Source organism: Vitis vinifera, chromosome 5 (assembly GCF_030704535.1).
Source record: "Vitis vinifera cultivar Pinot Noir 40024 chromosome 5, ASM3070453v1".
In the NCBI taxonomy this organism is placed as follows: Eukaryota; Viridiplantae; Streptophyta; class Magnoliopsida; order Vitales; family Vitaceae; genus Vitis; species Vitis vinifera.
The window spans coordinates 21448426-21463962 of record NC_081809.1 but is presented as its reverse complement, the minus strand read 5'-3'; the positions used below and the strand labels follow the sequence as shown (position 1 = coordinate 21463962).

At 35.3% G+C, this 15537-nt stretch overlaps 1 protein-coding gene across 1 annotated transcript; it reads left to right on the top strand.

Moving 5' to 3' along the window:
• The first annotated feature begins 265 nt into the window (after positions 1-265).
• On the top strand, positions 266-15323 carry LOC100248036 (eukaryotic translation initiation factor 3 subunit H). The gene is made up of 12 exons (XM_002266873.4): positions 266-447; positions 531-610; positions 6857-6973; positions 7111-7214; positions 11888-11954; positions 12273-12406; positions 12490-12538; positions 13092-13163; positions 13254-13355; positions 13442-13509; positions 14117-14269; positions 14910-15323. Exons 1-12 carry the CDS (start codon positions 438-440, stop codon positions 14965-14967), a joined length of 1014 nt encoding a protein of 337 aa, XP_002266909.1. The 5' UTR covers positions 266-437; the 3' UTR covers positions 14968-15323.
• The last annotated feature ends 214 nt before the right edge of the window (positions 15324-15537 follow it).

Here is a 15537-nt window from a genome sequence, read left to right as displayed (position 1 = left end):
TTATAAAAAATTTATAAAAATTATTAAAATATATTTTTTAAAAGTATATAAGATCCGTCTTACAATTGTTTTTTAGATTAGTTTTTATTATCTAAAATAAAAAATATAAAAAATCTGTTTGACAACCAAAAACTATTTTATATTTTTTAAAATATAAAATATAATTTTTTTAAATAACACTTTTCAATTATTTTTTATTACTTTTTAAAAATTAATTTAAAAAATAATTATATAAACATGAAAAAAGATTAAATATGAAACACTCTGTGTAAAAATTATTTTCGACCCAACCGAAAATACGGGCGGACTGTCGGGTCGGAGTTGGGATTTGGCCCAATAAGAACTATATTTTCTTTCACTTCTGGGATGAAAGAAGCTAGGGTTTTGTTTCGAAAGCATTATTCTCTTCCTCCCGTCTCCCAAAATCTCTAGAATCCATGGCGAACAGTCAGTGAAAGAACTCTTTCTCTCTTCTTTGTTTTTAATTTTTAATTTTAAATATTTATAATTGGTTTGTTATCTGATTGCAGCAATGGCTCGGTCGTTTCTTCAAGTGGCGGCTACGGAGGAGGTTGCTTCGCCGCTCCGAGTAGTTCAGATCGAGGGACTGGTAGGATTCTTTTGTCTCTTTCGCTCTGTTTGGTTGCTGGGAAAATAATGAGGAAAACGGTCCTAATTTGGATCTTTGTGCTCCTGGGTTGCTTGGTTTCCAATAAAAAAAACTTGTACTGGGATTCGCTGGGTGGGGTTTTTATTTATTTATTTATTTATTTTTAAATTTATATAACTATATTCGCATATCCAGAAGTTTGATTATTTTTATCAGCTTCAATTTGTTTAGTTTGGAGCTGTTGCTAAATTAGGGTTGTTTTTGGAAGTGTTTTCTCTCAACTTATGCAAATTATTTTTCTGTCTACATGATTTTGATGACTAAATTTCTTTCTTTATTTCTTTTTTTGTTTGATGGCTATATTACTTAATTCTGATATTGTTCTGGAAATTCATGGTTATTCTTTTAACAGTTGTTAAAAACATTAAAGCAAAAAGAGAACGAAGCATAGTTTTGAAATTCATGATTATTTGTTTGGCAGTTGTTGAAAACATTGGAGCAAAGATAAAAAGGAAGCATAGTTTTGAATCATGTCTCTGTGTGTTTTCTTTTGGTTTGCAGAAAATATGAAAATTTCACCAAAACTAAGATAAAAGAGCTGTATTGTACTTTATTTAATTGAGGGTTTCTTTACTTAGGTTCCATGTAATGGAAAATTCTAAGGTTAAAAAAATTTGTGCAAACGAAATAGTGTTAGATTATCTATAATGAATTCCAATTATTTCTTCTTTCTAATTTGCTGATGTTCAATTATTAGGATTTCTAAAATTTGCTGCCTCCTTTTTGTTAAGGTGATCTCTGGTGCAATGGTTTTGTAGTGGCCACATTGTTTGATTGTTATGTTATTTTAACTATTCTTGGTCCGTTTCATTAATGTATTTGCAATTTGTGTTTTTAATAACTTTCTGTAGCACACCTCTGTTATGTTCAAGATCAATAAGACCACAGTTGAACAAACTTCTAGGTTTTTAAATTTTCTTTGGCAATTTTTCTCTCTCTCCCCCTCACACTCACACTTTTTTAAGGGGTAAAAACTCAAATTTTGTTTTAAGGAGAGAAAAAAAGTTGCAAGAAAAAAATGGATAAGGAAAGTGAGTAGTCCTAGAGGTCTTACTAAAGTGATAAGGGGTTGGAGTAGGAATGTGGGAGGTTCCAGGTTCTGAGTCCTAACATGGATGTGGGACTAAAGAAAAGGTTACCCATCAAAGAAAGGAATAGCAAAACAAAGTAGTCAAAATGAAGAAAGAGAGTTGGAGTAGGTGGAAAAATCCAAAAGGACATATAAGCCCAAAGATAGGATGACAACTAAAAATCCATTTGGAAACTTTGAGGTTGGAAACTTTATGCTGGAAATTGCATTTATGTTTTTAATATATTGAATACTTTTAGATTATGTGATAATTTTTGTAATCCTGCATGAAGAATAAATGCTTTCCTATGGGGTTTATGGGATTATGGTTTCTCATGCTCTGATGTTTATTGAGAGGTGTAAAATGAAAAGAAAAACATAAAATTTAATCCTTTGGGTGCTTTGTAAATCCTATTGCAACTAAAATATGAATTAGTACATAATATCTTAAATACCTCATATTAATTAAAGCTTTAATGCTTTGTATAAATTGAAATAGTGCTTGGAAGTATTATTTTGGAAAATAATGTCAACATTGTTCTTACCATGCATGAACATATAGCACAATCATGGTGTATCAGTAAGACTTAGAAGTCATGTAAAATGTAAGGGTTGTGCAAAGGAGGAAGGTTGACTTTGGTAAAGAGCACTCTTTCTAGCCTCCCAATTTACTTTATGTCGTTATTTGTCATTCCTCGCAAGGTGAGCCTAAGGTTGGAAAAGATTTAAAGAGACTTCCCCTGGGGGGGAGGAGCTTCTCAAAGTAAGCCGCATTTGGTGAATTGGTCTATTGTTTACATGGAGAAAAATAATGGGGGCTTAGGTATCAGAAACCTTTCTAGGCTGAATAAGGCTCTTCTTGGAAAATGGTGTTGGAGATTTGCTTCCGAGCAAGATTCTTTATGGAAACAAGTGATTGTAAGGAAATTTGGAGAGGAAGAAGGATGTTGGTGTTCTGGTGCTTCAAGGGAGAGTCATGGAATGGGGCTTTGGAAGGCGATTAGGAACGGGTGGATGGAGTTTAGCAAAAGGGTGGCTTTTAAGGTGGGGGATGGTAGAAGAGTGCGGTTTTGGAAGGATAGGGGGTGTGGAGAGGATTCTTTGGAAGAGGCTTTTCCAAGTTTGTGCTCTCTTGCCTCCTTCAGGGATGCTTGGGTAGCTCAGTTATGGGATCAGTCCGGGAATTTGGTTCATTGGAACCTTGTATTCACAAGACTTAACAATGATTGGGAGATGGAAGAGGTGGAAACTTTTTTTAGTAGGTTACATGGTCATGCGCTTAGAAGGGGTGATGAGGATGTCATGTTTTGGAGGGTTTCAAAGAAAGGTTTCTTTACAGTTAAGTATTTCTTCTCATCCCTAGTTCCATGCATCGGTAGAGAGTTTCCTTCAAGCTTAGTTTGGAATCCTTGGGTTCCAAAGAGAGTCAACTTTTTTGCTTGGGAGGCTATTTGGGGAAGAATTCTAACTATGGATCAACTAAAAAGGAGGGGTTGAGTCTTACCAAGTAGGTGCTATTTGTGTAAAGCGGATGAAGAATCAGCAAATCATGTGCTTATTCATTGTCCCAAGGCAGCTATGATTTGGCACCTTATTTTTGCTCTTTTTGGTGTTCATTGGGTTTTGCCCAATTTTATCAAGGAAACCATTCTTGGTTGGAACGACACCTTTGTTGGAAAGAAAAGAAAAAAGGCGTGGAATGCAACCCCTTTATGTTTATTTTGGACTTTATGGAAGGAAAGAAATAGAAGAATCTTTGAAGATACTAAATTAATGGATCAAACTATTTTACGGTTTTTTTTGTACACGTTTTCGGACTGGGTTAGGGTGCATGTAAATTGTACTTCATGGTCCATTTTCGATTTCATTGATTGGTTGGGTTGTAAGTAAGGGATTTTTTTGCTTTTTTCTTCTCCATTTGGCCTTGTTGCCTTGTATACTTCGTGTATACTTTCAGGTGTACATTAATAGGCTTTCTTAATACAATTGCTTTTACTTATCAAAAAAAAAAAATGTAAGGGTTGTGCATAAAATGTGAGAGAAGAGAGGTAAAAGAAAAATAACTCTCTCAGTAGTTACCTTAGGGTTAGCATGTAGATCGTATTTGTAATTATCTAGGGGGGTGGGATGTAATTTCTATACTGGATGTATCTCAATGACTGGAGGGTTGCAAAGGAGGTTCAACAGTTTGAGAACTAAGCTGCAGGGTGTTTGGGAGGAACAATGATTAATTTTTTGGGGTATTTCATTGTCCCATCACCATGGTGATAGTGCTCATATCTATGATAGGAATCAGTGTGGGTATTGCTACTCTCATATTAATTTGGGAAAAGAATGAGAGGATCATTTTAGGACAAATAGAGTACTTTGGAGGAAATGTGAGATTTAATTTATCTCCTATTCTTTCTAAATATTAGCCAGTGCTACATTTGTGGGCACACCTTTGAGCACTATACTGCTAGACTAGGATCTAGCATGAAGATTTTCTGAGTTGGTGGAGAAGATACTCCCTACATGGATGCCTCCACTAGGCCGTGTCGAAGTGAATTTTGATGGATGCTCCTTGAGTATCTCAGGATGGTTGGGAATTAAAGGAATGCTCATGGATTATCATGGAACATTAGCGAGAACATTCTCTTAGAATATTAGAGTGGGCCTTGCCATTGAGGTGGATATATTAGTCTTGTGAAGGCCTAAAGCTTGCTAAAGTTGAGGGCTTTATCCAACCTTCTAGTAGAGAGGGATTTTGCAGCAATCTTATCTTGAGTAAATTAAGGAGAGAAGTGCTTGGAGGTTTGATGAATGACTTTGTCAAATTTTTTATTTCACTCTAGAGTTGGGGTGTTCTTTCTACTAGATTCCTGGGATAGTTAACCATGTGGCGGGTATGTTAGCAAAACAAGGAACCAATCAGTTGATCTCTTTTGTGGAGGATTTTCTATCCCTTCAGTTTTGAGTTCGTATTTGTAACTATTTTTAATTATGCATTTTCATCAATATTTAGAGTAGTTAGTTTTTCTCTCTTTTGGTTAGAGTTATGTTGTGGTTGTGTTTGGGGGAAGGATTTTTCATCCTTTTTTGTAACTACTTATTTCATTCATGATAGTAAAATGTTTGTTTTTGATGGAAAAAAAGGAACATAGCTCCATATGAGTCCAAAACATGACTTCAACATGGTGTTGGTTATTGATCACCCTTGGAAAAATCACCTATATGATTGTAGTAATGAGCTTGCTACAATTTGAAAATGGGAATACACACGTATGATTGTGAGTGCAAAAATAATTGGGAACTTGAGCCTATTGAATCAACTATAGTTGGCATTTTTCTCTTAAAAAGGCTGTGTATCATAGTGTGACTTGGACATTACTTGCTCTTCTAAAACCTCTTTTTTCTAGTGTGTGTGTGTGTGTGTATCTTTGGCCTATTGTTATTATTACTAATCTTAACCTAAATCATAAAAGAATCAGTTCAAAAAGCTGTTATAGACTTTCTTATTCTGATTGACATTTATTTGGTTCAGTAGATTATTGTTGTTCTTCTGTGAATAATTTTGACAAAAGTCCCTTTAAAAAAAAAAATAAAAATCTCTAATAGCCTCAAAGGTCGAAGATGATGAGAGCTTTTTTTTTTCCTTCTGTGCACTGTGGTATATTTTTTCTCAATTCCCACTTTCTCTTGTCTATCCAAAAAGATGGGATGACAAAGAGATTGTGGGGAAAATTACAAAATTGATGTTCTCCAATGTTCTTCCATTTGTAAAACTAATGGGCAATTTAATTATCAACTCACATGTTGGTCAAATCATGCATATGAAATTATGAACTAGAGATTTCAATGATTGGGAGCTGGAACAGATAGGAGATATGCTGAATCTGCTGAAGGATTTAAGGACTTCGACTGAGGAGGATGCTGTGAGATGGAAAAGGGAAAGCAATGGTGTTTTCGGGGTTAAGGGTGCTTACAAAATTCTGGTTGGGTCCTCAGCTTGTGTCTTCCCGAACAGACGCATTTGGATGGATAAGGTGCCAACAAAAGTATCTTTTTTTGCTTGGGAAGCTTCGTGGGGGAAGATCCTCACCTTGGATAAGCTTCAAAGAAGGGGGTGGCAGCTCCCTAACCGGTGTTTTCTGTGTGGATGTGAAGAGGAAAGTGCGAATCATATTATGTTACATTGTACAGTGGTTAAGACTCTATGGGAGATCGCTCTCGCCATTTTTGGAGTCCAATGGGTGTTCCCAGAATCAGTTATAGAAGTGTTACTTAGTTGGAGGGGATCTTTTGTGGGGAAAAAAAGAAAAGACACCTAGAATTCCATTCCGTTGTGCATTTTTTGGACGGTTTGGAAGGAAAGGAATAGGTTAGCGTTTAGGGGGGGGGTCTTTAGATATACAAAAATTCAAGAATTTTTTTGTATGTAATTTGTGGAGTTGGGCTAGGGTGTACATTGGTGAGGATACCTATTCTCTTTTAGGCTTTTTGGAGTGGCTTGCGGCCACTTGAGGGTGGGTGAGGTTCTCCCTCTTTTTTGTTCAGTTCCCCTTTTTGGGCATTTGTGTATACCCCCTGTATACATGCGGCTTTTTAGCCTTTTCTAATATATTCTGATCGTTTATCTATCAAAAAAAAAAAAATGCATATGAAATTATGAAAATAAATTATTAATTAATATTAAACTGGATGTGATGTTTTGATACTGCATTGGAGATTTAAGTGATGGCATTGTCACAGTGGTGGTTGCTGCAGCATCACTGAGGTCGAGTTGGCTGAGGCTGTGATGTTGGGTGGCATGTCCAAGAAATTCTCACCTGAATTTAGAAATTCAACAGTGTACCATGCAATGAACATGGGATTGGAATTCTTATTGTATGGTACATTGTGGAATTTCTAAATTCAGGTGAGAATTTCAACTTGTTTCTTATCAAAATAGAAAATTACTTAACAGAAAATGCTTGTCTTGTTTGTAATATGATGAGTAAATTGATTTTATAAATAACTGGATTTTTGTCTGTCATATTGGCTTTCATATTTTTGTTTTGAACATTATAAATTTAGTAGCATGTAGAACCATGCTTTCATAGCTCTCATATTTCTGTTGTAAAACTTATGCTGAACAGGTTATATTAAAGATAATCAAACACTGCAAGGAGTTTTCACCTGCTTTGGTCACAGGCCAACTCCTTGGGTTAGATGTTGGCAGTGTTCTTGAAGTCACTAATTGTTTCCCATTCCCGGTATGTGAAGCATTGTGTTCAAACTTTGTGTCTTGTTAGGAATGGCCATAACAACTTTGATTTTGAGAATTATAAAGAGCCGCTTTGTTTTGTTAGTTATACTAATGCCTATGTACATTCACCATATGCAACTTCAGATCCGAGAAGAGGATGAGGAGATTGAAGCAGATGGCGCTAATTATCAGCTCGAAATGATGAGATGCTTGAGAGAGGTTAATGTTGATAATAACACTGTTGGATGGTAAGTCTGGTTTATCAAAATGATGCTTCCATGATAGTGCTTACAGCAACGTTATGCTCACTCAGTTTATCTCTTGAAGTTTTATTTATCCTCTGATTACCATAATAATTATAAGGCTTGGGTTTGTCATAAATTTACCATACCTCTTCCTTTGTGCACCGGAGAATCATATTTCTCTAAGTAGCACAAAAAATTTCTGATTTTTGGAGGGGTTCTCATTTCTTGTTCTTTTGGTACTTCTGTGCAAGCTGATATTTATAGTAATTCTATGGCATGGCATAAGTGGATGTTCTGAGATCAATCTCTTTGATTTAAGGAGCTTTGTTTGGTGCATATTTATAGATCATCTACCCTAGTCCATTTCATTGATCTTATTAAATTAGTTTATGGTATTGCATACATCAATGCCGAGATCTTATAAAAAATAATGAATATATTGATATCCTAGAGTGAAAATATGCCTATATTTAGAATAAATTTAATTCATGTGATGATTATTCTTACAACTTTCTGATTTTATAGTAGTTGATGGTAGTTCTATGTGGTAGAGGAGGTTAGCAATTTGGTTGATGGAGGGTCAAGATTTGAGAGGAGTGTGGAGCAGAGCTGCCAGAGAGAAGTGACAGTGAAGAGAGTTGGCAGTGGGATCCTTGAGGGTGGTGGTGTTTTGGTTTGGAACATTGAGGATCTATTTCTAAAATAGGTTTCGGATCTATTTCATAATGTTTTCCAAGAGTTATGCAAGTTCCTGAGTTTTGTTAAGAATAAATAAAAGAATGAAAATTTTCTTTCTTGTGCTTTGCATTTGGAGGTTGTCATGTGAAAGTTAGCATGATATATGATGAATCTAAACTAATTTTGCCTCTCTGATCAATTCATCTGCACTCACGCAAAGGACCAAATGTCAATGCCCAATTTCACGCACTTCATATGGATCTATCCTCTCATGCCATGTTAGCCATGTTGGCTGCCTGTAACAGGCCACCATGTGGCCAGTGTCAATCCCTTCTGCAGCTTTCTCCTGTCCTTCTGCTCTGCTCCTCTCAAGCATTTTTGAGCTCAATGTTCCTGGACTAATCTCCTTGCCAGAAAGGAATCTTCATTAGCAATAACTATGCATTTAACATAAGCAATTTCGAAGGAGGTGTAGAATTATTTTAATTTCTTCTGGCTGCTTGTATTAGTTCTATTCATACATCATGTATCATCTTCTCTAAGTTTGTTACTTCTTTGTTTTAAGAAGATGAAAAAATACGATTATTTTTTGGGCTATCACATGGCAGTGCCTTAGTCTCTGCTGCTTCTGTTTTTTGATAAAAACCTTAGGCCTTGTTTGACAATCGTTTCTGAAAATGGTTTTTTATTCTCCAAAAAAAAAAAAAAAAGAGAGAATTTATCTTTGGTAACCGAAAACAAAAAATAATTTTTTATTCTTAAAAAATAGAAAATAAGGTATTTTGGGAAAACATCTTTTAGTTGTTTTCACTTTTTTTATGTGGATTGTTTTAAAAAATAATTATAAAAATATGAAGAATAATTAAAAATAAAAAACTACGAATAAAAATTATTTTTAAAACCATAGAAAACAAGTTAAAAACATTTTAAGTTGTCAAGCAGATTTTTGTTTTAGAAAACATCAAAAACCAGTTTTCAAGAAGTATTCTCCAAAATGAGTCTCAAAAACTGTTTTTTAGAACTATTTTCAAAAGTACTTCCTAAATAGGCCTTATATATTGTCCAAAAAAACCTGGTTCCCACTCTTTTCTTTCTAACTGATTTTTTTTTTTCTTTTAAGGAAAACTTTACATGTTTGTCTTGCATATTTTATTTTGTGTACAGGCTGAACTTACAAACAATTCTCACCATTCCCTGTGAAAGAAGCCAATAAGATCTATCAAAATCTTCAAAGGATGAACCCATTAGTTCATCAAGAATATTTCTAAAGAAGTTCAAACAACTTCTAGCAAAGGGATTTATACTACTTCCTCTTCTAGCTAGGAGATCCATTGTCCCCTTTTCTCTTCACCATTGTAGCTGATGTGCTAAGAAGGGTGTTGTTGAGAGTTGAGGTGAGTAGGTTATTGGAAGGCTTCATTGTGGGTAGGAATAGGACTAGAGTGTTCGATCTGTAATTTACAAATGACATCATTTTTTTCTAGAGCCTATTCAAAAGATTTGCAAAATCTTAAGGTAATTTTGTTAGTTTTTGGCACATATATGGACTTAAGATCAATCTTGTTAGGAGTACTCTCTTTGTCATTAACATGGGTTAAGATTAGATCACTAGGTTGGGCTTATTGCTTGATTGCAAGGCCTTTGATTAGCCTCTCACCTATCTTGGTCTCCTACTAGGGGGAACCCAAAGACATGTGTTTTTGGGATCTGGTGATTGGGAGAATTTCACAAAGATTAGATGGGGGGAGAAAAACCTTTTTGTCATTAGGTAAAAGGATAACTCTTATCTAGTTGTGCCTGTCTCATATCCCTTGCTATTTCCTCTCCCTTTTTAAGATGCCTTCTTTAGTGGCATTAAAGATCATTGCAAAGGGATTTCCTTTAGGTAGGTGCTGGGGAGCACAAGAGAGACCATCTCATTATTTGAGACCTCATGTGCAAATATAAGGTTGAAGGGGGGTTTGGGAAGATTTCTCTAAGGAATCATGCTCTATTAGGGAAATGACTATGAAGGTTTCCTAGGGAAAGCTTTGCTCTTTGGCATCAGGTTATTTTGTATCTATGTATTCATTCTAATGGGTTGGATGCAATTATGATCACATCATTGTCCTTGGAAGGCCATTGCACATGTCTTTTAGGATTTTACCAGTTGCACTTGTTGTGGTAGGTGATGGGGCGAGAATTCGTTTTTGGGAAGATTTGTGGTTAGGAGATCAACTTTTGTGTTCTCAATTCCTAAGTCTATTCAGAATTATCACAATTAAAAACCATCTTATCTCATCAATTCTTGGCTTCACGCACCTTTGCTTGGCTAGTGACACACAAGAAGGTAGACAACAATGACATGCTATAGTTGAAAAGATCCTACAAAACCCTTGGTCCTGATGTTTGCTTATTGTGCATGGAGAGTGGAGAAATGGTGGATAAACTTTTTAGATCAGTTGAGTTGGACTTGGTTCCTCCTAGGAGTATTTGTGATATGATGACCATCTCATATAAGGGATTAGAAAGCTCCACTAAAGGTAAGGTTCTTTGGCAAATTGCTTGTCTCACTTTGATTTGGGTTCTTTTGGCAAGAAAGAAATGCTAGGATTTTTTAGGATAAGGTGATGACTTTTCAGAGGCTCTTTGGGATATTATTGATTTATTTGCCTCCTTTTGGGCTTCTTGCACCACAACATCCAAGGGCATTCCCCTTAATGCGGTCTAGCTTGATTGGTTTTCGGTGTGTGGTTTGAAAGGTGTGGGTTAGCAAGGAGAGGTTGCTTGGAAGGAAATTATTCTAATACTAGAGCTCTGAGTTATTTTTTGTATATTCCCATTGGGTATGTGGGTTTACTTAGTACTTTGGATGCTTCAACAAACTTGCTGATTAGTTTGTTGTATTGATTTATACCTATTTGCCCACATGAAAGATGTCTAGTACATTCCATAAAAATTTTATTAACATAATATAGTCTTCCCCAAACTTCAACTTTAGATGAATTGCTGGATTTATGGATGAATTTGTGAAGCCCAAACTTCTATTCTTTTTTCTTTTTTAAATATATATAGCCAAATTTATTGGAATGTATTTATTTTCTTGTAAATTATGTGTTATATTTTTAGTTGAACTCTGAGTTCAAGTTAGAATGATGAAAATAATTTTCAGAATATTACTTTCTTAAATCATTGGATTCCACTGGTGGGCCACTATTGTTTGTTTATTTAATTATTTATTCCTGCCTGGAACATGAGGCATGGCAAAACTGTAATAATGCATTTTGAGAAGTTTAATATAGGAACTATGGAAAACTTTGAAGTTGCATGAAAATAACTTTTTGTGAAGTGACACACACCGATCTTGTGAAAATTTCATAGGCTTGTCTTCTATATGGGAAAGGAACTTATCACACTGATGGGAAAATTTTGTATGATGCAATAATCGGTGTTAGTTATGTGGTAGTGATGAGGAAAACGTTAATCATCTTCTTATTCATTATACAATGGCTAGTGTATTGTGGGGGATTGTTCTTAGTCTGTTTGGAGCCCAGTGGGTCTTTCCAGAAACTGTAAAGGAGGCGGTTATCAGCTGGAAGGGTTCTTTTGTGGGTAAAAAGAGGAAGAAAATTTGGAGATCCATACCGTTATTTATTTTCTGGACGGTTTGGAAGGAGAGGAATAGATTAGCATTCGGGGGGGGGGGGGGGGGGGGGGGGGGTGAGTTAGCTATACAGAAAGTTAAGAATTCTTTTGTTTGTAATATGTGGGGGTGGGCAAAATTGTATAATGGGGCGGAGCCTCGTTCCCTTATAGGTTTCCTGGAGTGGATAGCCTCCAGTTAAGGGTTGGTGGACTTTTGTTTTTTTTTTTTGGCTTTTTGTTGTGAGGCCTTCGTTGCCTCGTATACTCCCTGTATGCTATGCGGCGCTTGCCTTTTGATAATATATGTGTTTGCTTATCGAAAAAAAAAGATATGGTCCTTATTCCTTTGCAATATGCTGTAATGAAATTATCAGGTACCAATCAACTTTGTTGGGTTCTTTTCAGACAGTAGAACTGATTGAGACGTTTATGAATTACCAGGTAAAGGTTTTTTCAATCCCTCTTGTTGCATTTTGTTTTTATGCAACACATGCTTATCATTGTAATAGTTTTTTTTTTTTGATAGATAACTTACCATTATAATAGTTCTGGCATTCTAATAACCATTCAGAACTTAAAAGAACAGTTCGCTTCTTTAATGAAGAGAAATACCAAACTTTAGATGCTAATGATATGGTTCAATATTTTGGTTTGACTTAGAATTTGGAATTTCACTCCATTAAAACTGAAAACATTAGAACCCCCAAATTTGTTTGAACTGCCACCTGTTATTCATTTATTTAATATTTGTTGTTGCAGGAGAACATAAGACGATGTGTGTGCATTATCTATGATCCCTCAAGGTCCAATCAAGGTGTCTTAGCTCTCAAGGCCTTGAAGCTTTCTGATTCTTTTATGGAACTTTATCGCAACAACAATTTTACTGGAGAGAAGTATGAGTTTTTTCTTGCTGCAAAGTTGATATATGAAAATGAAGTATTGGGATCTAATTCTTTAAGGTCTTTTGCTCTGATAGGTTGAGGGAGAAAAATTTGTCATGGGTGGATATCTTTGAGGAAATACCTGTACGCTCCAGATACTTCAATTTTCCTTTGAATATAGTTGTTTGTTGGCATTATAATTTGGGAAGAGAAATGTTTTCATACATTGGCCTTTACTGTGTTGAATTTTATCTCCAGACATTTTCAGAATTTATCTTTTATATGAAATTTCAGTTGACTGCTGTTGGTCATAAGTCCTGCCAATAAATGAAGGGAAACTTTAAATGATTTTAGAAGAATGATTTTAATGGCTTGAAAAGAGATAAGAAGACATGCAGTTTAATGTCTTTTATGCATTTTCAGTTTTAGTAGGTTACTGAGTTCACGATATAAAAATTTGCATTTAATTTGCCCTGGACAATATATCAATTGGTTGGCAAGGCATATGTGCAGTTCAATGCTGTTGGATATGGAATTTTGTCCTTACTGAATATAACTTTTGCTCATAGTTTTCAATAGCATTACAATAGATGCTTGGAAAATAAATATATAAATGTTTTTCCTTAAGATTATCATTAGGAAAGCAACATGGTTTTACATTTCGGTTAGATGTTTATGCTATTTTCTGTACTACCAGATCAAAGTGTCAAACTCTGCCCTTATCAGCGCCTTTATGACAGAGCTGGAAGCAGATACACCGGTGACCCAGGTAAGCTTTGTTTTGTAACAGTTTTCAGTGACATCATATTTTGTTAAGTGAGGTATTAATTTTGGTTCTTCTCTGGTTTTTCTGTGGTAGTGTGATTATGATCGGCTACAATTGTCAACCAATCCATATATGGAGAGGAATCTAGAATTTTTGATTGAATGCATGGATGACTTGTCAATGGAACAACAAAAGGTTAGTGTTTCTTTTCTTAGGGTTAAATTACTATTGATCATTCATATAGACTAAAAGAATTTTTTTTTTTTTCTTTTTGGGGTCAGTTCCAATTCTACTATCGCAACCTGTCACGTCAACAAGGACAGCAGCAGGCATGGCTTCAGAAGAGAAGGTAGTTCATTAGCATAGTTTTTTAATACAAAGTTGTTATGCTGCCATGGTATATATTTGATGTATTGTTTGATCTTGAGTTGCCTTGAGTTTCTTTTTGTTATAAATCTAAATGTTTTTCTAACACTGATGTTCACTTAGATACATTATTATTATATTGGCATGATACCCACATAGAAGAATTTATTGCCAAAGTTTTAACTTAGCTTCTGGGAAAGGTTAGGGAAAATTACAATCCTCTAATGAGTCGAGGAGAAGCAACATTGTTCTTTCTTTGTTAAATTGTTTTTGAAGCAAGAAGCTGTTTTTAATAAAAGTTCCTAGAGAAAAGTTCTTACTGGGCTTAACGAAGAGATTTTTGGATTCAGAAAGGCCAATTCAAACCCGGCTGTAGTAGCTTAAAGTGGCAATTTGCAATTCTGGAAAAAAAAAAAGAGAGAGGGAGAGACTATAGCCTGTATACTGTTACGCCTGGTTCCTATTCTTTTTGGTTTCATCTAGTAGATCAATGAAGCATGGATAGGCTTGATATTGAATCAGGGGTTGGAAACCTTAGTTTTTGTTTGTTGTTTCATTATTTGTCTACTTATTTTGATTTCCTTTTATAGGGCAGAGAACATGGCTCGTAAAACTGCAGGAGAAGACCCCTTGCCCGAGGAGGATCCTGCAAACCCCATCTTTAAGCCAATCCCTGAGCCATCACGGTTGGATAGCTTTCTTATAACAAATCAAATTTCCAACTACTGCAACCAGATTAATGGGTATGCTACTGAACTTAGAAGGCACTCAGATATCATGTCCTGTCATTTCCTGTAGCAAGGAATTCTAAATTCTGTTCCAGTAAATAAAGGTGGATTTTTTATCAGCATAAATTCTCAAAATCTACAGATTTTAGTGTTGGGGCTCCTTAAACATTTGATGGATAAACACATAATCTCTATATTTAAAAAACCTATGCATAAGCATACACATGTATCCAAATCTCTCTTTTGCTCTCTGCATGTGCTAATTGTTTATTCTGTGGATGTGTATAAAAATACATTTTTGTCTTCAAAATCTCAATTTAATTGAAATTCTTGAAGTACTGTTTAGAGTTAGTTACTGTTAAGTTATCAATTTGACCCCAAGGCCTAAGCTATTAGTTAATGGGCCGATAGTATATATCAAACCAACTTAAAGGACCAATAATATACTAAAAATTGTTCAATATAGGTGCAGTTTAAGTATTGTAAGATGAGGCTGGGTTGGTCTTGTCATGTATGTGGTATGACCTTTCCCCGTGACAAATAACAAAAGTATTCATCAAGAAGACAAAACTCTCTATAATGCAGATTATACAAGGATTTCAATTTTTTGGTTGCTTCTCTGGTCTGACATGGGTGGATTTTGTTTAATGTTCAGGGTTGCTGGACAGAGCTTCAGCAGATTGTACTTGATGAAGGCATTACATGAGAATTGATCGGGAAGTTCTGTAAAGATAGTTAATTATTCATCGCCACTCATCAGTAGGAATATTTCACTTGAATCTTAAACAGATTATCCTGCATAGACTGGTCCCCCAGATTGAGAGACGAAGATTCAATCCAGAGCTTTGTGGTCTTGTTTCATTATTCTCTATATTTCCATTATTTTTGTTCTAGATTTCACACAGCCTGCTTGAGAAGCAATTTTGGATATAAAAGTTAAGAAGCTTTTATATGAAGTAGTGTTTTTCATATGAATGCCAAGTAACTGTGAATTGCACTGGGCCTTGCCCTGTTTGAATTATCTTTTGAAGTTTTAATTTTACTTTTTTGTTTGTTTTTTCCTCTGAAATCTTGCTCGGAAGAATTGTGAATTAAAAATTGGGTTCAGCTCTGTGCATCTACTGAGCTGCAGCCTGCAGGCGAACCCGAGGACAGCTGGTTCAACGTTTATTGGTAAAATTTGATGATACAATAAAAATGAGGCTGCTTTGGAAAATGTACCTATGGTAATGACCCTACCAGTTTGTTACTATGAAAAGCCCAAGCAAATCTGTCAAGGGTTC

Excerpts from the sequence above, each read along its gene's own strand:
- LOC100248036 (XM_002266873.4), top strand. Across the intron at positions 6,974-7,110 it reads CTAATTGTTTCCCATTCCCG|ATCCGAGAAGAGGATGAGGA; the intron begins GTATGTGAAGCA and ends ATGCAACTTCAG. Across the intron at positions 12,407-12,489 it reads AACAATTTTACTGGAGAGAA|GTTGAGGGAGAAAAATTTGT; the intron begins GTATGAGTTTTT and ends TTGCTCTGATAG.